Below are 27,581 nucleotides of genomic sequence, written 5' to 3'. Positions count from 1 at the left end.
AGGACGTTCTTGGCCAACCATGCTTTAACCAACCAGGAACATTCAAGCAATTAAAAACAGGAACCAATCAGAACAATATTCCAGTAGCTGTATTTTTGGTGAACAAAGCAAGCCGTTTTTAATTTAATCCAGCAAACTATTGTTAATGGCTTTGTTCTTGGATTCATTATTCAATGTCCCTAGTGTAATAAGTCCCATAAAAACCATTGCCCTGCCATTTGCTGGGACACTGATGTCCCGACATGGAGTCTTATGCTGGTTACACACTGGGCGGTTTCTGCCACGGCGGCGAAACTGCCGTCGCCGCCTTGAAAAAAAGTCGAGCTTACACATTCAGTGGCAAAAATACCGCCAAACATCGAGCGGCAAAATCACCGCCACATATGATCAGTAGCCAAAATAATTCTTGTAGTTCTTCATCGCTTAATGTGTTGTGACTTCTCTGTTTCATGAGTGTTCATTTAATTGTATTTTGCACATTTTTTAAAAGTATATATTATTAAGTGTTCAACTCAAAATGGAAAGGCAACAACTTTTAGCACTTTTGTTGTACCGTCGAAGGAGAAGCAGAGAAATCTCACACTCGTCAACCACAAACACTTGAAACAATAAATTAATGTTATAAACAACTCACAAACTTTACAACAAGACACAAATTAAAAGGCTGTTTTTCAAAGACCTCTTACTTGGAGCAACTGGGAAAGACGACTGATCAGTGGCGACGGTAGACAACCGCCAAATGTGTAAACGCCCATTTGGTCACGTACGCCACTGCGTAGACAAGAGCCGCAAAAACACCGCCAGCCGCAGTGGCAGTGGACGGCTGCACAGCTGCCGCCAACGGCAATATGGCCGCGCGGCGTTTCTGCTGCCCAGTGTGTAAGCTTCCATTTAAGTCTATAGACTACTGCTCGAACGGCGGCGACGGCGAAATTACCGCCGCGGCAGAAACCGCCCAATGTGTAACCGGCGTTAGCCTCGGTTGCACAAAATCCTTTCGAATTTTAATCATGATTAAATGCATTAAGAACCAAACAGAGAAGCCGTCTTTTCGAAAAAGCCTTCTCTGATTGGTTCTTGTGGCATTTAATGTTGGCTGAAATCCTTCTGTACAATGAGTAATTATGAACAAAGTAGAAAAATGCTTACAAAAAATTTAAAATTCTTAAAAAATTTATTCATCTTGTACATATTTTACACAGGAACGACAAATGTACAAACATAATCACATTTTAATGACTGTAAATTAGAATATTATCAACTAAAAGTCCTGAATTCTCATCTAGCATGTTTTTTACCATTTTAAATGCTGTTTAAAATAACACATCAAAAAACGTATTAGTGCCAAATGAGTAAAATCAAAACAAAATAAGTGATAACAAATCTTGACTGTTACTTCTTACAATATTAGTTCCCCAAAATAAAATTCTTGACAATGAAAAGCATTTACAAATAAAATGCATAAGAAATTTCAAGATAGTCAACTTAGACTCAGTTTATCTATCCATGAAATTAATACATAAAGTTAAAGCCACAATTTTTGAAATAATTCATAGATAATAAAGAAATATCTCTTTAGAGTGAAATTTCATCCTATTTAGAGCTAACTAGTATGGCAAAAATCTTTTATTATTCAAAAGATTAGAGAACATATACTGAAGAGATTTTAAAAAATATGATTATTACAGAAAATTTCAAATAAAGAATTGATAGTTAATTTTAGAAGTAACACATTTTGATACTTGATATTTAATATTGCCGAATATTAATAAATACATAGAATGACTATTTCCTACTAAACTAATTTAAATGTTTACCAATATTTTTTTTAATGATAGTTAATGAAGTTCAGTGATGATTAAATTTCATGAAAGAAATTCAACAATTTCGGTTGAACTAATGAAACAGTATGGTTGTAAATAATAGAAGAAAATATGCATGAGAGTACAGACTGTAGATTATAAAAATCCAATATTACTGCACCAAGTTAATTAATTTGATAAGTTTGTGGAAGTTATAAGTTATTGCAATATATTGAAAGGATCTGGTACATTATTCACGATGATAATATACCCTTGATGTAAAGCAAAAACTACAGTACCTAGATATCAGAATTTAATACTCTCATACACACAGTTCAACTATTGAATTGTTGGAAGTTAACGTTGCAAATTAAAAGATAAACAACATTTCAGGAAATTTTCTAAAACCACTAATATTTTCAGTCTTCTCCTTAAAATATTGAAAGAGCAGTTTCATAAAATTATCACCACTTCAAACTATCAAACATTATAACAATTATTATGATTACCGGTATGCATAATAATGCCATAGTAGTGTCATATAAAGACCAATCACATTCGAACAACAGTTGTCACAACAAAACTACAATTTTACTGTATTAATAAATAAATAAGATCAACTAAACTTAGACGAGGCGTATAGAATAATAAGTTAATTATATTGAACATTATAATGTACCTTAAGATAGATATTTTTTTAAATTTTCATACTATAATGCGGAATTAGAAGAGAGAACTCAACGGGTACGGGAGGTAGTCGTACAATAGGACTCTTGGAAATACAATTCTTTATCTACATTTAGTTAAATAAACTAGAAAAAATCGATCTAGATATGAAAAATCGAGGAAAGTCAATAAGATTATAATTAATATCAATTTCAAGAGTAAATGAATTAGTATCATCAATATTTCAAGAAAGATCTTGAGAAGAAAGTGTTAATTAATTATTTAATTTGTGATAAATGGAGGATGAAGTGTTTACACAATCTTTTGAATAACCACGAGAATATATTGGAATTCAAAGCTTAAATTTGTAAAAAAAATCCAATAGTTTGGAATAGTAAATTCCAATAGTCTACAACAATTTCTAACTTGCTGACAAATAAACTCAGTTTCATTAAAGGAATCACGGATGAAAATCCTCCTAACGGTTAAAAATGGAACTGCGTTCACTTGAATCAGGAAGGTTCTAATTGATCCAATATCATTAATAAAATTAAGCTAAAATGAATTAGTAAATTTGAAATGAAGCTTCAAAGTCAGAATAAAACTTCCCACTGTCAAAAGCATTCAGGATGATGACCATAATTACAATATTTTGATAATGAAGTTCATTCAAGTATTGACTGCTTCATAGATAATATCAATAATAAATAAGAGGAAACGACTAAAACTATATATTAAAAGTTAGCACTGATGTATTGAGTTATGATAGCAGGACAAATAATGAAAGTGTCGAGGGACTTATCTCAGTAGAAAAAAACATTTTCAAGATATTGTTGCAAGTTTACAAGTTGCAGACAATATTCCCCACAATTTTTAATAGTTAAAAAACTGCGTTATTATAACAAATATGTTAGATTGAATTGTTAAATGCATTTATACAACAAAATTGACTGGAGGGAAAGGAATTAAATAGAAAACTAGCATTTTTCATTGCTACGAGCGAGTTGAAATCACTAAATAAAACTTGCTTATGACAAATCTTCCTCTGATGTGTATTTCCTTTAAAATTACACAGGATAATTGGAAATAGTCACTTTTTACATTAATTATTACTAGAGTAATTTTCATTGCCTCTAATTCCCAAATTAGCATACTTGAAAGATAATAACTATAACCGTTCTACAAAGTTTTATAGGAAAAGCAATGTACGAGATACTACAGGAAATAACTGTTCCCAAAGTCGCAGCGCAGTAAGCGGAATTTATTTTAGAATCTATTTTTCTTATAAGCACTGATCTACAGAGTTCCATAGCAGTGAAAACGCACAATTTATAAGACTTATAGATGGTAAAGACGTTTGAATTTAATTCTCCACCAATAACAAAATGTTTCACTACGTCATTTGAAATAAATTCCTCAATCTACAGTTATCCACTTCAAATTGGATAAATTTAGAAGAAGTCCCACCTTAATTTACACTATTACTTGCGAATATTCTCAAAGTCTAGTTGATTCCCGATTTTGAAACCGGGCGTGAAAGCAGAAACAACACACTATAAACAGGTTTTAAATTGTGAAAATAATGCACAGTTGGTAGTCGATACAAATTCATGGTTTTCAGAAAATCCCCGTAATCAACGTTTTCTCATTTTAATACGAATTAGCAATGTTCGCCATAGTTCTTTTAGCTGGAAATGCCCATTATGTAGATGTGCGGTCAAGTATGTAGGTGCTCAGGTTATGTAGTAAGTAGTATGTATGTTACGATAACTCTCAAAAACCTATTTTATTTTTGAATGAGTTGACACTGGTTTACAGGAACACTTCCTACACGGAGTCGATAATGTTAGATGATTGTATGGATATAGTTGCACTGGTTATTGTTGAAGCACTTTATTACAGTAAAATGCACCTCATGGATGCTTCACTAGCGGTTCAACTATGGTTCTACTAACGGAAGCAGAACAAAGAGTATTTGAACATGGTGTTTCCTGTCAGTTAAATGATGTTGAAAGATTTTTAGCCATACATTTAATTTTTCACCACTGGTATACGGCAAAATGCACTTTATTCTTGAAATGGTAGCTAGGAAATCAAAGAGTAAGTTACTCTCAATTGGATGCTATTTTGTGTTGTTATAGGTTCATTAAAGAATTGTCACCACAGGTGTACAGTACGGGAATATACACCGTGAATCCACGATGGTCAGCATATGTTGACACATTGTTACTTTCTGTCGAATACTGTCCAAAGATCGTTACTATGGGTTTCATTCTGTAATATTAAAATCCTCACATTTTTTTAGCGGGGAAATCGAAGAAAGTAGATCAACGTGAATGTGTTCCTTTCTGTCGAAAGCTGTCCAAAGATCGCAGTTGTAGTTTCAGATTTTCATTTCAAACTTGTCACAGTTGGTCAACTTTTTTTAGCGGGGAAATCGATGAAAGTAGATCGACGTGTGTCAGTGTTCCTATATGTCGAAAGCTGTCCAAAGATCGCAGTTGTAGTTTCAGATTTCCATTTCAAACTTGTCACATTTGGTCAACTTTTTTTAGAAAGTAGATCGAGGTGTGTCATTGTTCCTATCTGTCGAAAGCTGTCCAAAAATCGCAGTTGTAGTTTCAGATTTTCATTTCAAAATTGTCACAGTTGGTCAACTTTTTTTAGCGGGGAAGTGTGTGGATGGACAAGGTGTTACTCTCTGTCGAATGCTCTCCAAAGAGTGTTGTCATAATTTCAGTTAGCGACCACTTCCTGAATGCTGGTGTTGGAGAGCGAGTCCTGCGCGTGCGCAGTGGGAAGAGGCACTCCGTCGACGCACTTCCACAGGCCATATGTCTTGCCGACGGTCGTCTGCCACAGACGCAGTGTGCCGTCCTCGGAACCCGAAGCGTACAGCTCGCCGTCCGGCGAGAAACGTGTGCAGTGCACCGGGCCGAAGTGGCCTTTGAACGATTCTGAAAACCCAGGAAAACATCAGTATAAAGTGATATATTGAATGAGAACAACTAGCTATTGTCAAAACCCTCAATTTATTGAAACGAAATGATATACTAGTTGTGGTTGTTACACAAAAATCAAATCAAGTCTTTATTTGTCCCAAAAAACATAATTACAATGACAAAAATGGTTATAAAATAAAAAATAAAAATACAATATAAAATAAAAAATAAAAATACCATTAAATAGGATTATACATAACAATATTAAAAACGGGAAGTCCCTGCATGGTTCGAGGAACCTGAGAGCAGAGGCCGAGTGTTCAATGCTTAACAGTAGAAGAAAATAATAATGGGATATTATCAAGAAAAAGGAAAAAGAAAAAGTGAGTGAGGAAGGGAAGAGAAAGAGCAGAGTGAAGGCATACGGAAAAGTAAAGAATAGTTGAAAATTACATAAAAAACAGGAGAAGTCTTTATACCTATTAAGCTATGAGGAAATACCATTATCAATATCTAGTAAACTCTGTAGACAAAGGTATAAAAACCGAAACTATAGTCAGGTCCACGTTCTAATGGCAGTGTTGTTTAATTAGCAATGGTATTGTTATCCTTGTCTATCATTCAATAAAGCGAAAAGCGCTATCACTTTCTCGCTTTGCTCTGTTACCAGATCGTCTTTTAACAATGTAGAATTAATAATCAATTAACAAAATATTTCATCTTAATTATGTAAATTCATTATGAAATAATTGTAAAATCTATAATTTCCTGCTTAATAAAATATGAATGATTATTTTAAACGAGAATGAACAGTTAATATTACATCAATAAGCCTGCATCAGCTATCGTTTATAGAAGGTATTGACAAGACGGAGGATCGGCAACGTTGTTTTCCTATCTTTCTCCACTGCCATTATAACGTGGACCTCACTATTATTTTAAACAAGAATGAATAGTTAATATTACATCAATAAACCTGTATCAGCTACCGTCTATAGAAGGCATTGACAAGACGGAGGATCGGCAACGTTGTTTTCCTATCTTTCTCCACTGCCATTATAACGTGGACCTCACTATTATTTTAAACAAGAATGAATAGTTAATATTACATAAATAAACCTGTATCAGCTACCGTCTATAGAAGGCATTGACAAGACGGAGGATCGGCAACCTTGTTTTCCTATCTTTCTCCACTGCCATTATAACGTGGACCTCAGCATCTCATAACATCAATCTCTAGTAAAATTGCAAGATACTATTGTAACAACTGAAACTAGTAACTCAAATGATTTAATAAATTAGTGGTTTTGGCAAAATTAAAACGTTTTCATTCATTATAAATAGCTACCACAACATCACCTTCACAAAAACTTAGGGTGTGATCACAGTGAATGCGTATAAATATACAAGGATACGATCAGATCATGCATGAGATGAAAAACAAAATCTGGAAACAGCCATTGAAACATGTTGTGACTTGCATGCAGCTGCTCACACTGAACACAACAAGCAAGTGCACGCGTTCAGTGTAAGTGTTCCTAACTCTCTATTGCTCTTACCAGATCTTGTTTCTCATCTGCAAGATTGTTTGTTGATGCATAACCAAGTATGCACTTGCATATATACGCATCCACTGTGATCATACCCTTATTAACGTAATATTTCGTTTCAAAATTTATTGTGATTACGTTAAGAAAACTACCAGCTCACCCGCTGAATTCGACCTCCACTTTGAGTATGTTTATTCCGACCCATTATAAACATTCCCCATCGTGAACTTGGAATACTTTCCTTGCCTACTCACATTCAAAATAACAAATGATTCAAAACAGCCATTCGGAGAGAGAAAACACACACTTATCAAGTCGGAAACTTCCGACCTCACTGTTTATTTATGGAGAAGTAGTCTTTGCAAGAAGGTTGCCTTAGAAATTTTGGAAAACAGTGGGAAGTTAATTCATGTTAGATTACACCTATGTAAGGGTGTGAACACATATAGTGCGGTCCACGTTATAATGACAGTGGATAAAGATAGAAGAATAGCGATGCCGATTCTCTGCATTAATTCATTATATTTATACACTATCAAAAACATAATTGGCATCGTTGTGGACCTAGAAAAGGATAGTACCACCGGCTATGTCGAATGATAGACAAGCAAAACTAAATTTGATCAAATACTGTCATTATAACGTGGACCTCACTATAGGGAGCGATCAGGCGTTTCAAGTTCCATGATCTTAAAAACTGCTGAATACATAATGAAAACTGACGAAAGAAGCTCTTCGATTGGCTGATAATCAGCCAATCTGAGAGCTCCTGCTCTGCCGACTCGTCTAAAAGGAGCCTGAAAAACGCTTAATATGGTTTCACCCTCGAGGCATTAGTATGAGAGATGGAGAGACGACACGCACATTATTAAATTGATACTGAAGCTACAAAACCCAGCTCTCTGTCTGATAATATCTTTTGTTTCTTCAATTTATCTCCAATAATTGAGAAACTCAACTAGAACGCTTGTATCTGACCACCGCCATTTTGTTCATGAAATGTGGCATAAAATGATTCTGCAAAACAAGATATATTCGAATTTGTGGCCTACTAATGAATTATTCCATACTCAGGGATATAATTATAATTGGAAATGACTTACCGATTTCATTGCCAGTAAGGAAATCGAATTTGTACATCTTGAGATCTTCGCCACCACAGACAAATATGGTTCGGTCTGGATTCAGAGAAGCCGAGTTCACGCGAGTCGGCACCTTAACCTCCCTTATCTTATCCAACCTGCAAAAATCATAGAAATATTAGTTGATAATTACACATAAAATACAGAAGACCACCGATTATTCGAGCGTCGGCTATACGGGTGATATAAAAATATTTGAATCACCCAAAAACCTCATCTATTCTGAATTTCAAGTGGTTAATTAATCCGCCGCAATCAAGGTACAGTTCAATACTTTAATAAATTGAAGATTTGAGTTACAGTACCTAATTGAATCACACAACTTAGTGTCTATTTCAACTGGAATGTGAATGAAAGATGATCAAAGTTTCAATTATTACGTCTTCACTCAAGAGCTAGGGTAAAATCGAGTAAAAATTGATTATCCGGATCACACACTGTTATGTATCAATCGTTGCAGATAATCAGAGCTCTACTGTATTAAAAATAGAAGAGTAAGTTAAAATGAAGACCAGTATGAAGTCATAGTGAATATTAATTACAATATTGGAAATAAAAACAGTAAGTTGAAATGAAGACCAGTGTGAAGTTTTAGTAGTTGGAAAATTTACAAATTGACAACCTCATATTACAATTAAATATGTAAATTATGAGAAAGGATTCTCGTAAGACAAGAAATGGACTAATATTGATAAAATACTGTGCTGCAATGAAAATACTAGGATTAATTTTTAGCTACAGCTTGAAATTGAATCCACGTTGACAATTTGATAAATCAGAAAGTAAATATTGACGGTTGTTATTCGATCATGCTCTTTTATATTCATTGGGAAGATATGCCCAATTCTCAGCTACAGCATGAATTCACGTTGACAATTGACAAATCAGAGATTGAATATTGACGGTTGTTATTCGATCATGCTTTTTTATATTCATTGGGAAGATATGTATGTATTATTTACCTGTCCGAGTCGAAAAAGGTGACACAATCACCATGAGCCACGGTCAAAATAGTTCCATCACGTGAAACTTCAAGACTGTTCGGCACCGAATTGAATTCAACCTTCTTCACTTCCTAAAATCGACAAAAAAATGCAATATTAGAATGATTAAAATATAGAAATATTTCAAAACCAATCTAATGGATCCAGGGGTTTCCATACTAAACAGAAATACGAATTGATCACTGTTGATGTCCCATTTATCCATGATGAAATTAAAACACAATATGTTGTCTTTTCTACTGGTAATGTTTCATTTTTACAAAACCTGTCTTTCAAAAACAAGACAAATTTGTGATGCTCATGGCCATCATCTTCAGTTAAAGATAGGATTTTGTGAACATAAAACATTACCAGAAGAAAATATAATAGTGTTTTTATTTCATCAGTGAAATACGACATGAGGTAACATAATAATATTATTAGAATCAGTGATACAAGATTTAGCAAAACATTACCAGAATTGATTATGCCGATTGCACAAAAGCCTGTTGAATTTTAATCGTGATTAATTTTACGAGAACCAATCAGAGAAGCCTTCTTTTCGAAAAAGCCTTATCTGATTGGTTCTCGTGGAGCAATTCACGATTAAAATTTAATCGGCTCTTGTGCAACTGGGCCTTATTTTTTTCATCTCATCAGATAAATAAATACAACATGATATTATTAAAATCGGTTATACGGGAGAGGAGCAACATTGTCTAATGTTCAGTTAGTTTTCAATTGACCGTAATAGCAGAGAATAGCTTTATATTTGTTCATCTTATTTCAACACAAACTACACAAATAAAGATATCAAGATGTGGGTGTTGTATCACTATTACGCATTTGATGAGGATAAGTCATGAGTACTGTACTTCGAATGTAAACAATAATATTGTTGCATTTTTAGCATTACAAGCGAAGATTTCTCTCAAATACTGTACTGTCCGTCTAATAGTATAATGCATCTCAATGATTGATAAAACGAAAGATTCTTGATGATGAAATGCTTTCTATAGTGAGGTCCACATTATAATGACAGTATTTAATCAACTTTGGTTTTGCTATTCTTGTCTATCATTCGACAAAGCCGGTGGTACTATCCTTTTCTAGGTCCACAACGATACCAATTATGTTTTTGACAATGTAGAAATATAATTAATTGATGCAGAGAATCGGCATCGTTATTCTTCTATCTTTATCCACTGCCATTATAACGTGGACCTCAAGTATACATATCACTACTATAGTGAGGTCCACCTTATAATGACAGTATATGATCAACTTTGGTTTTGCTATCCTTGTCTATCATTCGACAAAGCCGGTGGTACTATCCTTTTCTAGGTCCACAACGATACCAATTATGTTTTTGACAGTGTAGAAATATAATTAATTGATGCAGAGAATCGGCATCGCTATTCTTCTATCTTTATCCACTGCCATTATAACGTGGACCTCACTATACATATCACTACTAGAGATAGTACTGGAAACGATACTGTAACTGTTTGAACAAATTACTTCAACATTTTCTTATAATGAACCTAATCAAAATTATAAAGAGGAGAACAAGGAGCATGGGACCGATAAGGTTCATATATCTCATTCTTCTATTATCTTAGATTTTTAATTTCCAGATACTCATTCCACTAGTATCCTTTGAGTATAATTTCAAAGTAGGTACCATTCAATTATGTCAGATTTTAATTATGATAGGCCTACAAATAGAGAAGAATAAGCTATGACGAGATTCATGTTATAAATTTAACAAATGATTTAACATTGGTATTTCTATCCTTGTCTGTCATTAGACAAAGCAAATAGCTCTATCCTTCTCCAGCTCCACAACGTTGCCAAAAGGTTTTTACTCTATGAAAAAATTTAATGAACTAACTCAATTATAAAAGTCTATAATTAAATCACGAGAAGGTTTACTTTCATGATTAATACTGGAAAGTATATTTGAAAAAGAATGGTCATTATTAACAAGTATCAATTTGTATCATAGCTATGCACTATAGAAGGCGGTGGTAACTGAGAATTAGCAACAATGCATTCCTATAATTTCCAGTGACTTTATAACGTGAATTTCAATAAAGTACCTGGTTGGATGCTCTGTCCCAAACCCGCAACGTTTTATCGTCAGCACAAGAGACGAGCCTTGTGTCATTTCGGAAGAAGAACACGTGCCTGATTCCAGATGTGTGGCCGTTTAACACTACTGGACCTATAACAAATTATATAAACATTGTATGAAATAAAACTCAACATGTAATAAATTACATACAATGAAATACATCACATACTCACTTTGAAGTATAAATATTTAGTGAATGGGGTTAGATGAAATTTGCTCATTAGTCTCTACACTGGATAATGACAATAAAATTTACAAAAAAAAACTTTCTTTAAAATACATTATATAAAACTGATAACTCACAAACATCTGAAAATTGACTCAAACAACAGACTTAAAGGTCTTTACATACCAAGCGTAGCTAGAAATACGTCTTCACAATACGTAGCCGACATATTTCCTTCCTAATGTTATTAATCAATCAATTTGTCCATTTCACGCGAGCGTAGCGTTGATTCAACATTATAGTGAGGTCCACGTTATAATGACAGCGGAGAAAGATAGGAGAACAATGTTGCCGATCCTCTGTCTTGTCAATGCCTTCTATGGAGGGTAACTGATACCGGTTTATTGATGTAATATTAACAGTTCATTCTCGTTTAAAATAATCAATTATTTTTTATCAAGCAAGAAATTATATTTTTTCAATGATTTCATAATCAAGATAAAATATTTTGTTAATTAATTATATTTCTATATTGTTAAAAACAATAGTCACAGAGCAAAGCGAGAAACAGATAGCGCTAACCGCTTTGTTGAATTATAGACAAGGATAGCAATACATTGCTAATTAAACACTGCCATTAAAAGGTGGACCTCACTATAGGAGATAGGACGGCTATAGTGAGGTTCACGTTATAATGGCAGTGTGTGATTTGCAATGGTGTTGCTATCCTTGTCTATCGTTCAACAAAGCAGATGGCGTATATTTTTCACGCATTGCAATGTTGCCACATCGTTTATCAACAATGTAGAAATTCAACTAATTGACAAAATATTTTATCTCAATTATGAAAATTTATCATTACATCTTTAAAAAATATATTTTCTTGACAAATAAAATATGATTAGCTATTTTCAACAATAATGCACAGTTAAATTGATCAGATATACCAGTATCAGCTGTTTGTGTGGCAAGGCTGAGATCTGGAAACCCTTTTCTCCTATCTTCCTACACTGCCATTATAACGTTGACCTCACTATATGCCTTCTGAAGACGTATTTCTAGCTACATCTTCTCAGATGTGTTAAGGCCTTTAATAGGATTGAATTTGAAAACATTTGATTTGTATTAATTAATTACTTGTATTAATAGAAAGGCTCATGAAGCCCTCAGCCATTGACGGGAATTTTAATAATTATTCATTATTTTTTGCTAAGAAAGATTCCTACATGAACACTAGGCTTGTGAATGGGTAAATAGACAGATTATATTGAGAGATTAATTTGAATCGATAATGATTGCATGCAATAAGTTTCAATACTAAATCAAAATTATTCTACACTACTATTTGATTGCAGTAATTTCATTTGGACTGATTAATTCATTTCCTGGCTGTAGGACATGAAACACATTCAATCTATTAATTGGGTTTGAAATACAACAAAATGACGAAGCCTATGCATCTTATCGGACAACTCTAAACAATAAACTTAACAAGTGTTTCCTGGCTATAATCCAAAATAGGCAGTTACATCTTAAGGCCTATTCCTATTTATAACTTTCAAGTCCGTTCCATACATTTTATAGCAAAACATTCGATTTTTCCGTACGATAAAAACAATCTGTACAATGACTTTCCCCCATTTCAAGGTACTTAAAACATTGAAATGCCTCAGAACAAAGAAAGACAATATACAGCATGATAGTTCAAAAAAAATATTGAATTATAGAGACAATTCTATTCAATGTATTCATAAATCTCAGTTATCTCTATTAGTGGAGAAAAGTACAAGGAAATCCACAGTTGAGAGATATCATGGGAGCGATCAAAGTTTCACTTTCAAGAGATTATTCATTGCAAGGTTTCAAATAATCGCAAAAAAATGAACTCTTATTGCTTGCCGATAGTAAACAAGTGGCCAACCTTCGCCAATAATAAACAGCCTTGAAAAATGTTAACGGCAGTAGCATTCTGAACTGATTAACTGTTTACAAATGAAAATGTCCAGGAAATATTTTGTTATCTCTATAAAAAGCTTCAACTAACAAAATTGTTACTTATCTGTAACATTGAGATAGTGTTGTATGTTAAGTGAAAAAGACCAAACTGAAGTTGAAACAAGGATGTTTTGTTGAAAAACAATAATAAAAATTACTTCAAGACAACTGAGCATCGAATAAATTATTGAAAGCTCATTAGATCCCAAGGGTACCAACTTCCATACAACAATTGAATAATCGAGCATTGACGATTCAAGATCAATCATTAATCTTAATCACATTATTCTTATATGATTTATTACCAATTCATGGAATGTAATTGGATCAGAAAGAGTTGAGTCATGAGCCGATAACATTTTTAAATCAAGAAGCCATGATAAGAACCGGGATACCATAAAAGTGAGAACGTTGGATAATATTATTGAGTAGATTTTTAAATCGTGTTACGGTATTGGAATCATAGAACATTTTACTGTAAAGGCTGATCAATAATTTTCTCCTTTATTCAACTAAGAATTAAAATTTTGCCATAATGTTTATACTAGTTTGAGGAAAGAAGCATCAGCAAAAATTTCCTACTTAAAATTCAGTTGAATAAATTGTCCAATTATTTTATTACAATCATAATATTACTCTCAAATTAAGACATGAATTAGGAATGAGATAAATCGTTTGAAATTATTGTTTGTTTATGAAATTATCGAATTATTATTGTTCGTTTTTGAAATTATCGTTTGAAATTATTGTTTGTTTTCTTTTTGGCAATAAATGGATTTGATTTGATTTGAATTTCTCCTAATTACATTTCTCATGTTATATTTTGAAACCATCCTAATTTTCAATTATTGAGTAATTATAATTTTCAATTAAATACAAAAACCATTTAAACACTTCCAAACAGCTTTTACTTTTCATAGTAGATGTTATGTTTATGCGGATGCGAAATGGAAAAAGATTATGAGATGAACAAACGTCTATGCCTACCGGCGGGATTCGAACCCACAACCAGACAGCGCTATCATACTGAAGGTTGCATCACCTTAGTCCACTCGGCTTAAATAGCCAGCGAAAACCATACATCAACTTTCAGTTATTCATACTAAATAATAGGAAAGTGTTTATTCTATATTTTTATGCTTAACATGCTAATCTATGTAGTGATAGTGATAGAGAAGGCAACCAGAAACTTATATATTTATTTGGGAGAGGAATAGCACAAGGTTACCTTATTTTTTTTCCTCTACCTATCATTTTGATAATGTACTAATTGTATAAATGAATAAAGTCAGGCCTATCTATTCATTGCGATCCTCTTCCAAGTCTTTTCAGTAGTAAATATCTTCATTTTTATTGTTAGAATAAGATATGAAATACTTCAAACCTCCAAGCTAATTAAAAATCATAATATTAATACTTTAGTTATTTGAGTAAAATAATTGAAACCCCCAGTTTTATTCCAAATTTCAACTCTTAACATGCCAATTTATACAGCGACATCTTCAAAATTTTTCAGCCTGTTCAACTCAATGTTCTTTCAAGACTGTATACAATTGTGTGTGTGTAGTCCAGTGCATACAGAATAATTGACTCCAACTACTAAATTCAAATGAGACAGTTTTTCTCCCATTTCAAGACACACAGGATGTACCACCTTGACCTAATAATATTGAAAAGAGATCATAAATGAAAACTGTGCTGTTTTTCAGCCGCTGATGAATGGAAACTTATTTCTTTCGAGTCAGCTCAGAGACAAGTAGAATGAATTAAGTCGGTCCAGTGAAGGTGAACATGAAGCTAGAGCGAGACTACAGTTATGTCAGGCGTTAAGAGTATTCCAACAGACAGCAGTGACTACTGGTCCAGCTTTAGTAATTGACCTTAAGATGCAGTTGCAAGTGACTATTTATCGTGTTTTATTTCTCTTCAGTGCAGACACTTCCTTGAATATCGGTTTGACAGCTAGCTTTGGATTTAAGTTGCTACTGATTTAGAAGTTTCTACAATGCTTGACAAGAATCTTAAGAATGTTGACCTAGGTCTGGCATTTACTATGATCTTAATGAGAAATTGAGCAATTTCCTTGAATATTGAAGCTACTTGGTTTGACAGCTCGCTTAGCGATTCAAGTTGCTACTGATTTAAAAGTTGCTAGAACGCTTGACAAGAATCTTAAGAATGGTGAACTAGGTCTGGCATTTACAATGATATTGATGAGAAATTGAGCAATTTCCTTGAATATTGAAGCTACTTGGTTTGACAGCTAGCTTTGGATTTAAGTTGCTACTGATATAAAAGTTTCTACAATGCTTGATAAGAGTCTTGAGAAATGTTGACCTAGGTCTGAAGTTTATTCAATATTTCATTTTCAATTCATTTTATAACTTGTTTAGCTTTGGGATTTCATTTTCAATTTCAATTCCTTCATTACTTAATTTCAGTCACTTAATGACTAATTTATTTTATTCATTTAAATATAGAGCTATATACAAAGCTTTACAAGAATCTTAAGAATGTTGACCTAGGTCTGGCATTTACAATGATCTTAATGAGAAATTGAGCAATTTCCTTGAATATTGAAGCTACTTGATTTGACAATTAGCTTTGCGATCTAAGTGGATAGTGGTTTTCAAGTTGATACTACGCTTGACAAAAATCTTGAGAATGTTGACCTAGGTCAACAGTAATTAATTTTCTATTCATTTTATATCTTGTAACAGCCTTGTCACAATGGTTTAAGTTTGCGATTTGAGTTGCTGACGACGATTTTCAAGTTGCTTTAGTATTCGGCAAGAATCTTGACCTAGGTTTACAAGGATCTCAATTAGAAATTGGAAATGCTTGACATTTTCACTTGTTTTCCACTTATAAGATGTTTATAACAGTTTGAAAATCAATATAATTGAACAGATCGAGAAATACTTATTGTATAAAAACAACTTGAAAATTAACTATCAACTTGAAAATTATTAGCAACTTGAATCGCTAAGCGAGCTGTTAAACCAAGTAGCTTCAATATTCAAGGAAATTGCTCAATCTCTCATTAATATCTTTGTAAATGCCAGACCTAGGTCATCATTCTTAAGATTCTTGTCAAGTGTTCTAGCAACTTTTAAATCAGTAGCAACTTAAATCCAAAGCAAACTGTCAAACCAAGTAGCGTCAAAACTCAAGGAAGTGTCTGTGCCGAAGAGAAATAAAACTTATTGACCCAACACTTATTGTATTGTGAAACATGTCAGTCTTGTGAATAAATTTCAATTACTGTAATTGAGTATTCATAGTTTATTATTAGCTTCCTGATTCGAGTTTTACCAATTTTCTTCAATCTAGAACACTTCATTAATGATTCCAACAAACTTATTGACATATAGTGAGGTCCACGTTATGATAGCAGTGGAGAAAGATAGAAGAACAGCGTTGCCGATTCTCTGCTTTGCCACTGCCTTCTATAGAGAATAGCTGATACCGGTATATATGAGTATTAAGTATGTTGTCAGTCCTCAAAATAATTATATATTTTTTATAATTTATTATAGGCTTCTGTAGTTGATTGATGCTTGTGCTATGTAATGCTTTTACTTGAGCTTTCTTCTACGAATTGGGAGATCGATAGGATTAAAATATCTTATTTACTATCAATGATCAGAATTTAATAAAAATTATATATCGCCTGATAAGAGTGTTAATCACCAAACTCCAATTTTGGCCACCAGAGATTAGCTATCATTGAAAACGTCTTTCAAAACTCTACAATCTAGGAAAAAAAATGTCGTGCCATAGTTTTTGTGTGTCAATGTTTCTTTGAAACTACATGATAAGGCTGTTTCCTCATTCAGTTTTTTGCTCTCCTGTCAAGTGGAACTAGTCGTTCGACACTTTTAGCCGACGATAAATTATAATAAATACTAATCATTATTCATTCATGAATTATTCGAGTTTACAGAATAGTATTTGAAAATAAATATACAAGAAAATGACAGTTTCAATATTTCACTTTTTGATAGTAAGGTAGATGAAAAATTCATGAAAAATTTACAAATTCTTATAGCCTAGGTGTGAAGAAGATCCAACACTAGACGTTCCGATCCAGTTTTTTTACGTTAAACAGTTGCTCAATGCTTCGATCAGTCACGAAATGTTTACAAGGGAGAGATGCGTGGGCTATTCCCAAACACGAGGTCAAAGTCGTCGTAGTCAGATTAAACAATGGCAAGATGCAAGGCTAATTATTGCTAACTTTCAAATAATGCCACCAACAGAACGGGTTCAGCCTATAGTGAGGTCCACGTTGAATAATGGCAGTGGAGAATGATAGGAGAACAGCGTTACCGATTCTCTGCCTTGCCACTGCCTTCTAAGGAAGATAGCTGATAGCGGTATATTTAATTCAATATTAACTGTTCATTCTTGTTCAAAGTGTTCAATTTATACTTTATTCGTGAAAAAAAAATTTTTTAATGATTCAATAGTCAATTTTAATAATTGAGATTAATAATTAATATAATTATTATATTTCTACATTGGATAGATTTAAATAAGTTTAAATCCTGTTCATAACTGATTTTATGACAGCAAACATTTATGAAGAGTTTATACAATTATACTCCTAATAATAATAATTGAGTTTTTTAATCCTTTAATAATTTGAATTATTGAATTAGAAATATTGAAAAAAAATATTATTATGATGATAATTTAAAATAATGACTCAACTTATGTTGAAGTTATGCATTTTTTATCGCTAGTAATCTTATTTTTATTGTAATGTTATTTATATACGTAATGTAGTTGGAATGTAAATTTATTTCATGCTAAAACAGATTTTTTGAATAAATTGGGAGATTATATAGATATTATACACTTCCATGAACTCTAATTGGGGTAAGATCGACTGTGTAGAAAGATTGAAAAATTGAATAGTCGATTATAGTTAATGTACTACGTTGAAAGTAATCTTTTCACAGTTCAACATCGACCTTCGTGATATCTGAATACAAACTCTTCTGAAAAACATTACATTGAAATTGTAATTTTTCAACTTGAAAAATGTTATAAGCTTTGTTCTAAATTTTCTTGCCGCACGTAGGCCATATGAAGTCAGCAAGGTTTTCCTAGTGTTAAAGGTCTGCTATATTTCAAGATTATTGTCGAGTATGATGAATATTTATGAAGCGTTAATTGTGTAGCTAATCCTTCTTTAAAATAATAGGCTAGTCAAGTTGAACTTTCATGTGGAAAACGACAGTTGGTTTTTAGCGTTGACAGTCCTTCACTTTCATGCACAAAACTAAATGTTGGGGAAAGAGCTAAAGGGTTTAAAGAATATAAGAAAATAGAAAAAAACTATGATATTTAATGTTAATCCCTCAACGAGAACACTTTGGGTCTGCAGTGCTCCAAACAATACATTTTCATCAAGTATATAAGTTGATTAAGTGTCTAAATAAAGTACTTCATTACGGAAATCAATAAGCTGGTTCAAGAGTGCTTTCAAACAATTGATTACGGTAATCTACTACTTGTAATAGTCAACTTCCTGATGATTTATTTTGCTCTTGAGCGAGCTTGGTAGAGATTGTCATAGCATCTTTTGCAATTCCAGATAATGCATGGTAACTTCTTAGTAACTTATATTATTCAAGATTCAACCATATTGGCCTACTAATGAAATTATTTCTTCAACATACATATTTCAAAACAAAAATTAAAGAATAAGAGAAATTAGTAATATTGGATGAATCTGCTGATTGGCAGATATCTTAAAATATGAGACAACTTTCGTAGTTGAATTCAGTTGAATATGTTTAAAGTGTTAAAAAGATCAATGAGTCAGTTAATTAAGAAGTTAATAGATAACTTACTTCAGAATATCTTCATCACAAGAGACTTGCTATAAATTTTAGAACCAAGAAAATGGAATAACTTATGATTCAGGTATTATGTTGTACAAATTGATAAGATTTTTTGCAGTAAATTCAACTTAGCCTAAATATAACTAAGGTTCAACTATATAACACAGTAATAAACATTTCCTGTACCTACATCAACTTTTGACAATATAGTACAAATGTTTCAGATAAGTGTTATTGGATGGATCTACTGTAGTTTACTGTGTTAGATGAATGGTGATGAATGGCACCATTATAAAAAATTCTTAAAAAAGAACCCAGATATCCCACATCGCTGTTGTTCTCAGACTTCCCTGACTGTGCTCAATTTAAGGCAACTGTATATTAAACACTTCTCACATATATCAGGAAACACAAAATAGAACTACTCAACATAACTATCAAACTTGAGACAGAAATAACCATGGATATTCATCACCTCAATTATATCACGGAATAGAACTTAAGTCTCCTCACTATCTAGCACAAATCGTCTATAGAAATTTGCCCAATGATATCAAGGAGGCTGAGAGTTGAAGTGATGTGGTGTATAAAAGAAAGCTGTTTAAATGGTTGATTGGCATAGGTTGGGCTGGAACTGAGGGCTTACTCCATTTCTATGCTTCTGCAATCTCTACAATTTAATAAATAAATTGTCACGGTCTTGGGTCTTCTTGCTCTTTTTTAGCTCTTTCTTTCAATTTGAGTTCTTTTACTTGATTGCACTTTTCTTTAACAAATGGTGACAAAAACAGCGGTAAGGAAGTGCATTAGTCTGTAGATTGTTCTCTATCATACTAGCGTATATGTTAGGTTAACTAAGTATATTATTTTGCTTATAACTATTTCACTCTTCTTCTAATTTTTTGTTATTAGCTTGCTTCTAGGAACTCTCCCCCATTCACAGACGTATAGTCTTCTTGGTGGATTCCACTTTTAAATGTTGTTGCAATTTTAAAACAAAATAGTAATGTAATTTATCTTTATAGGCTATTAATTATTTTACTGTAACTGAATTATATTGTAAAAATTTGTAATTAAAATGGTCACGAATTGTAGACTTGGATTTCTCCTTCCACGTGGAATAAAATTGAGAATAAATCATTTTGAAATATTAGTTAGGTAAGTTTAAAGAAGCCGAAGATTTCAAGAAATTCATCCTCTCTTCAGAGTTCAAGCGATTTTCAAATTACGGAGTGGATGAAGACAAATTTGAGACTAAAGGGCCTTCTAGAGGATAAGATTCCCTAAGAAATTACTCGTTTTCATCCACTCCACTTTATTGAAAAATGGCTTGAACTCTGGAGTAAGCGGTGTGACGATGGGGACTCTTCAGTTGCAGGCTATGTACTATATACTAACACCCTGCTAAAATTCAGCATAATATATGGTGTGATGTACTGTGTTAGTATTTTGAATAATAATTGCTAAGTGTTATCTTCTTAAATTAAAACTGTGTGAGAAATAGTAAGGTCTATATACTAACACCCTGCTAAAATTCAGCATAATATATGGTGTGATGTACTGTGTTAGTATTTTGAATAATAATTGCTAAGTGTTATCTTCTTAAATTAAAACTGTGTGAGAAATAGTAAGGTCTATCTATGCCTGTTTTTGCTTTCACTGCGTATATTTGTCATTAATCAAATGGATAAATACCTTCATTTTTCTTCCACTACGTATTTTTGCCATTGAATGAAATGAATACCTACCATCATTGTGAAATAAGCCTACTATAATCATGAAAGCTCACTTGCTTACAAGGGTTAATTTACTTGAGCCTATGCACATGTTAGATACACAATTCTCTATAGCTATTATAAACTGTAGAAGAACTACAAGTAGACTTAGTTGAGAATAAAGTTTAGGAATGCAAGACGTTGAATAAAGACTTGAGGCAGGGCTACTCACTGGCGTCAGGCTTGTTGAGATCAAAGATTCGAATCAACTTCTCGTTGCTTCCGGTCGTGAAAAGCGTGCTATCTGAAGAGAAATCTACACTCTTCACAATATGCTTGTGCTGGAAAGACTGTACACCTTGTCCACTCACTGCGTCCCACACCTATCACAAAATAAACACTATCATTACCACAACAAATATATAGGGTGACACAGAATAACAGGAACTTTTAAAAACGCCATAAAACATTAGTGGGAAGGGTAAAAATGATTTTATTCAAACTAATGTAAAGTTCAAGACTTGCCATTTGAGAATTATTAATAACATCTACCACTTTTTGACAATTACTTCTTCAAGATGGCTTCCTCCTGAACGAAAAAACTCTTGAAATCTGTGTGACGATTCCTCATTGATCGCTGCAACACCTGCGTTTCCTGGTCCCATGATCTGTCCACCTGCGATTTTCTGTTTGTGGTGCTATCTCAAATCAAACGTTTTCACAACTTGACCAATAACTGTGGTCGAATCATAACAGACAATTCAAAATGAAATTAATAACATCCCAGCTAAAATGTTGCAGCAATCGTTCAGGAATCTCAATACAGATTTCAAGAGTGTATTCGTGCAGGAGGAAGCCATCTTGAAAAAGTAATTTTCAAAAGTGAAAGATGTTATTGATAATTATCAAATGGCAAGTCTTAAACTTAAGCTTTTCTTTTTAGTTTGAATAAAATCATTTTTGCCCTTCCCACTAAAGTTGTATGGCATTTTTAAAAGTTCCCGTTATTCTTTGTCACCCTCTATAATTAACACAGATATTATTGACATGAACATCATGAGAAGTTTGAATGAGACATACTTCGTCTAGCCAAATATTATTACCTATTTATCCCTTGCAATGAATCCAATTACATACTGAACTATTCTTTATATTTTTTATATTCATTATCATACGTAATTCATAATTTATATTATGTTATGTATTCGATACTCCCATATGCGGTATGCTCGAGAAAGCTTGCATATATGTAATGTTACTTTTTGTAATATTGTAATAAATAGATACCGTAAATAAATAAATAAATATTATTCTCTGTACTACACAATAAAGAACATACGCTTTTCTTTTCAGGGCTACTGAGCTTATGAGACACAATAAGAATTATCAAGTAGCCTACCCTTTATCTTATCATAACGCAACTAGTTTCAACTCTTCAAGAGTAATTACAAGTGTAAATAAAAATAATTGTTTATTCAAGTATACGGTATTGTAATATAATTATGTAAATAATAAAATATTTTTTTGTAAATAACAATTTCTCTATTTACACTCGAAAATGGCTCTTGAAGAGTTGAAATTAGTTGTGTTGTGTACTTGATAATTTGTATTGTGTCTCATAAGCTCAGTAGCCCTGAATTGAAAAGTGAATGTTCTTCATTGTATAGTACAGTGAATAATACAATATGTTTTAGTAATTGAATAAAGGGTATTTGATAAATTATTATTGTGTATCAATGGAAAACATATTCCTGTTGATGATGTTGATATTGAGGCTATATGTAGGCTAGTAAAATTGTATATTTGCAACGGTAGATGTTGATAATGATTTATTAAGCAGTAGAGCTGAAGATGGGTTGACTATAGATTCATGTTATAAAAAAATCCTCATAAACGTTGGTTGCTTTCCTTGTCTGCCATTAGATATTTATGGAATGTAACAGTTTCAAAGGGGTATTAGGTGGTATGTTAGACACAAATAAGTTAGTTTGAACACAAACTAAGAACAACTTCTCACATTGACTTACTTTAAATTAGAATATCTGATAGAGTCGTTTTAAATCAGGTGAGAACCGTTGGAATATTCGCTACTAAGTGCCGGTTGCACAAAAGCCGGTTAAATTTTAATCGCGGTTAATTCCACGAGAAACAATCAGAGAAGCCGTCTTATCAAAAAGGCCTTAGAAATCTCTGATTGGTTCTCATGGAATTATTCACTGTTAAAATTTAACCGGCTTTCGTGGAACCGGGTCAAAGATTTCAAATAACAGTATTATGTCTATGTTAAACAAATTGATAATACCTACTATTGAAACCATTAATTTGTATACCATACAGAATCATATTCCAAAATAAGACAATCTTAACGATAACTAATCATGATAAGAGAATTTCAACTATTTTTCAATTAAATGAGTAGTTTTTAACCATCGTTCGTTAGGATAATAGAATTGAGTTACTACCAAGCAAATAGCCACAATATAGCACGGAGTTATACAGATGTGCTTTTAGGAATATCAAGTTTGTTTTGTGGTCCTGCAAAATTATTTCTTTAATATGTGAATGCTTCCTATTTTAGTGATAATAATATGAAATATTTCTTGTATGTTTGGTTTTGAAGCATCAACATTTGAAAATCTACTTTGTGAAAATAATTAAGGACTGAAATTTTTTTTTGAAGTGAACAACTACAAGACCTATTTCTGAAGACCAACTACCTATTTCGGACCTTATCTAAATTTAGGAGAGGAATAGCACAAGGTTACCTTATATTTTCCCTCCCTATAATTTTGATGATGTACTTATTGAATGAATCAATAAAGAATAGATGCAAACAGAAAAATTAATTGAGTTATATAATTGAACTAAAACAATTATTTAAAATATCAATTACAAAACACTTTAAATAGTGATTATCATCTGGAACATTAACAATTGATTACATAACAGTTATGAACTCTTTTTTACAACGGAATCTGATAGCATGAAATCCAACTGCAGTAGAAAAAACTGTCGGACCTTGAAATTTTTTTCAACCGAAAAAACTGGTACTGCTCTATTGCCGCCTTTATCATAATAATTCTGAATACTGGCATCAATGAAACGAGGATAAAGTTTACTAAAAACAAAGCTAGATTAATAAAAATGATAACGAATTTTATTTTAGCTTATAATGTTATCACTGAATGGCTAATTCATTGATATAGTATTTTTTCAAGTAAATCATAAGAGTTGAATTCAATCTTGACGTAGGTAGTCTACATTAAAAAGAGCAGATAGTTTGGAAAGTTACTATAATTTCAGTTTTAGGGGTAGCCTACAGCATATCCAGGCTGATGATCAATTTACAGCAATTTTAAATTCGAGTTTTGAGAAGATGATTTGCTAGAGATATACATTTTCAAATGACTTGGGTTTTACATGGAAATGTTAACATGAATCATTTAAGACTAGATTGAATTGATATTCGATTAAACAAATTTCAACATTAGGAGCAGAAACCTTTTCCGAGTATGGCACAGCCACACAGAGACCGATTTGCGTTAGTGGTATCTTGAATCTCTGTCTAAAATTTGGGATACTGTTTAGAATACCTGTAGGATCGCAGATCGCACTCTGTGTGACCAGGCCCTAAACCATAAAATCACTATTCAAATGGAGAATTAATTGCGTTGGTCTTTATAACCCAATTATTCTCACTAATTGATTTTTAGTCAAAACGTGTAGTTAGGATGTAAGCTGAAATTACACAGAGTATAATAATTATTTGGTCTATTCCTTAAAGATTGTACTCTAATTAATATCATTATACAATTATAGCTTTGTACACCAAAATCGTTACTTTGAAAAACATTGTGATATGGAGTAAGAAGGATTGCATTGTAAAATGAGATTTGTGGAAGATAATTCACCGCTATCAAGAAAACAATGGAACTATTGCCGAAATTTGTCGAGTTTGTATAGTACACGAGATTTTGACTTCCAATAGCCTACAGTATAAAGTAAATGATATTTAAAACTATTGAAATATATATATATTTTAAAAGACTAAGAATAAATTAATACCTATATTATTTTGATAATTTAAATTTTTAAATCATGAATGAAATTAATTTTTTCTTTAGCACAGCTATAATGTTATGTAACTTGATATCAAATTGATTTATTATTTGCAAAATTTGTTGCATTCTATTTCCTTACGGATAAAATTTCACTAATTATACTCAACTAATTAGTAATCTGTGAAGATTCTAACATCTATACATCCTAAAATAAATGATTATTTATTAGAGATTAGAGTATTTGTGTATTTGAAAAACAAAGCATTATTTCTATTTGGAAGTTTATTTATGAACTGTCCAATTTTTAGTTGAGTACCTAAATAGATTATTTAATTATTAATAAGTTTATTCAATTACGTAGTCTACTAATAAAGAGGTAACTTTCATATTTGCCTCAAGATAAGAATATATCAACGACCATTGTGTAAACTTAGCAACACCTGCCAATTTCGTTTCAAAATTTAAAAATAGATAGTGAGTTGAAGTAATTTATTAAATAGTGGAGACTGACATTTTTCTATTAAGGTTATTTGATGGCATTGTTCAAAATGTTACAGGTTAATTTAATAACAGTGATTAAGAGAAATATTAGGCAGCGTTATAGAGTTGTACATTCGGTGATAGAAAATCAATGTGCATTTTATTATTATTGCAACCTTGTAGGAGCATAAAAGATCAAAGTACCATTTGGCTATATGGATAGCCAATAAGCAGTCCGGAGTGGACTTCCTAGATACTAGGAACAAGGAAGTTAGTTCTGACAAGGTCATAAATTTACCATTGCATTGAAATCTGCAGCTCCAGAAGCTGCTTTTGTCGCGTCTTTGTTCAGGGCCACCCCCCAAACAGCACCTTTGTGGCCTTCAAAAGTTCCTATCCAATCTCCAGTGTCACCCTGTCGCAACATGGGTTTGCCATCTAGAAAAAGGAAAAATATTCCAAAAATAGATTCAATCGATGCTAAGAGAAGCCATTAAAATGGCTAAAAAACATTCGTACAAGAGAATAATTCAATTAAGTTGATGGATTACTGAAAATAGGCCAAGGTAAACATGAAGAGAGGTTATACTTGCCTTTGCACGCCGAAATCAAGAAGTATCCACACTCGGTAATGTCACTAAATGCAAGATTCACTACTGGTCGAGTATGGCCGCTGCAAGTTAGAGGAGTTTGTCGAAGATTAGCCATTATTTATGATTTAATTAAACCTAAAATTACGCCGACAACAGTATATTACGAATTAATACTACTGTCGGGACGAACAGACTACCGTAACACACACATCAGGTGCTCACAGCCAACTGAATTTTAGTTGACACAAACAGCAATAACTTCCTACTCCGGGTTTCCCCCACCACTGCAATACAAGGTTATTTTTTCTTGAATAATGAAAAGAAAACCATATATCCCATTGAATTTTATAATTTATGATCTTATCATTATTTATCCTCACCATAGAATCATTGGTAATTATTATCTATTATTTTTTTGAGACACATCGATTCAGTACTAAACCGACTTTATTCGAAAGATACCTTCATCAACAAATCCTATTTCATGTCATGCATTTTAATCAAAGTTTATCTTCTTTTTATAAAGATATTGAGATTTGAATCTCTAACTTCATACATGAATAATAAGAATTGAGACTGAATTTTCATAATTAGATTTTTCATGAGTTGGCATCACTAGCCCGCGAACTTTTAAACTTCTCACGTTCAAGGACCATCAACTTAAGGAATCTGATTATTTATTTTTATATTCTAATATTCTCAGAATTAGCTAGATGATAAGTGATGTTTAATATACACTATGAACCCTATTACTCGATTATTATTACATAGTATATCAAACAATTTAAAATTAAAAACTTGACATTGACATACGGTACCAATTTCTTGAAGATTTATGTAATCTTCATTGACCTAATATTATGTTCATTATAGATTCAGTGTCTGTCATATTACACGGTATCTAAACACTACCTCCGTAAACTTTAGAAGAGGTAGTGATTTGAAACGCCGTTTATTCGATCCACGTGATTGTATAATATTCATCAGCTCCTATTTAAATATGAATATTTTTTGTACGGACAATGAGAGTTTTGAAATCTTGAGAGCTTAAATCTATTATTTTTGTTTGTTTGTCTTTGTCAGTTTTATTGGGCCTATTATTTTAATTCCAATTTGAGGTGAATAAGTGTTTAGTACGGTAGGCCTAGTCCATTTTATCGAGCAAGTTATAGAGACTGGAACTGTTGAAGATCTTCAATTATTAATTAATCAAAATCTTCTAGTGACAAATTATTTTATGAAGAGATTAATGATGTCATAAATATTTCTCAAAATTTAATTTTTATTAGTATATTTGTAGAAGTTTACCTTGAATCTCACTCATATTCTTAATATCAAATATAGAAACCATATCAAGTCGCTGCTCACTGTTATTATAAATTAATTAAATTTTCATTAAGATACTCATTCCTTATAAATAATTTATTCCTTTGGTAGCTTTAATCAGTAAATTCAAATTCAAATTGTTTTATTCATAAAATATAACATATTTAC

The 27,581-nt window shown here is 32.3% G+C and overlaps 1 protein-coding gene across 1 annotated transcript; it reads right to left on the bottom strand.

Moving 5' to 3' along the window:
• Nucleotides 1-1,155: 1,155 nt before the first annotated feature.
• On the bottom strand, nt 1,156-26,325 carry LOC111047586 (serine-threonine kinase receptor-associated protein). Its single transcript, XM_022333376.2, has 7 exons — nt 26,088-26,325; nt 25,793-25,932; nt 21,186-21,336; nt 11,188-11,312; nt 9,065-9,177; nt 8,064-8,200; nt 1,156-5,425 (listed from the first exon to the last, which is right to left on the bottom strand). The coding sequence occupies exons 1-7, from the start codon at nt 26,200-26,202 to the stop codon at nt 5,205-5,207; spliced, it is 1,002 nt and encodes a 333-aa protein (XP_022189068.1). The 5' UTR covers nt 26,203-26,325; the 3' UTR covers nt 1,156-5,204.
• Nucleotides 26,326-27,581: the final 1,256 nt, after the last annotated feature.

The sequence above is a fragment of the Nilaparvata lugens genome, chromosome 8 (genome assembly GCF_014356525.2).
Source record: "Nilaparvata lugens isolate BPH chromosome 8, ASM1435652v1, whole genome shotgun sequence".
In the NCBI taxonomy this organism is placed as follows: domain Eukaryota; kingdom Metazoa; phylum Arthropoda; class Insecta; order Hemiptera; family Delphacidae; genus Nilaparvata; species Nilaparvata lugens.
This window is presented reverse-complemented; position numbering and strand designations above follow the sequence as displayed.

Bases quoted from the DNA above. Each gene is read 5' to 3' on its own strand.
- LOC111047586 (XM_022333376.2), bottom strand. From the start codon at position 26,202: ATGGCTAATCTTCGACAAACTCCTCTAACTTGCAGCGGCCATACTCGA. The intron at 8,201-9,064 runs GTAAATAATACA...TGATTTTTGCAG, and splicing joins ACCTTTTTCGACTCGGACAG to GTTGGATAAGATAAGGGAGG. The intron at 5,426-8,063 runs GTAAGTCATTTC...CTGGGTTTTCAG, and splicing joins CCTTACTGGCAATGAAATCG to AATCGTTCAAAGGCCACTTC.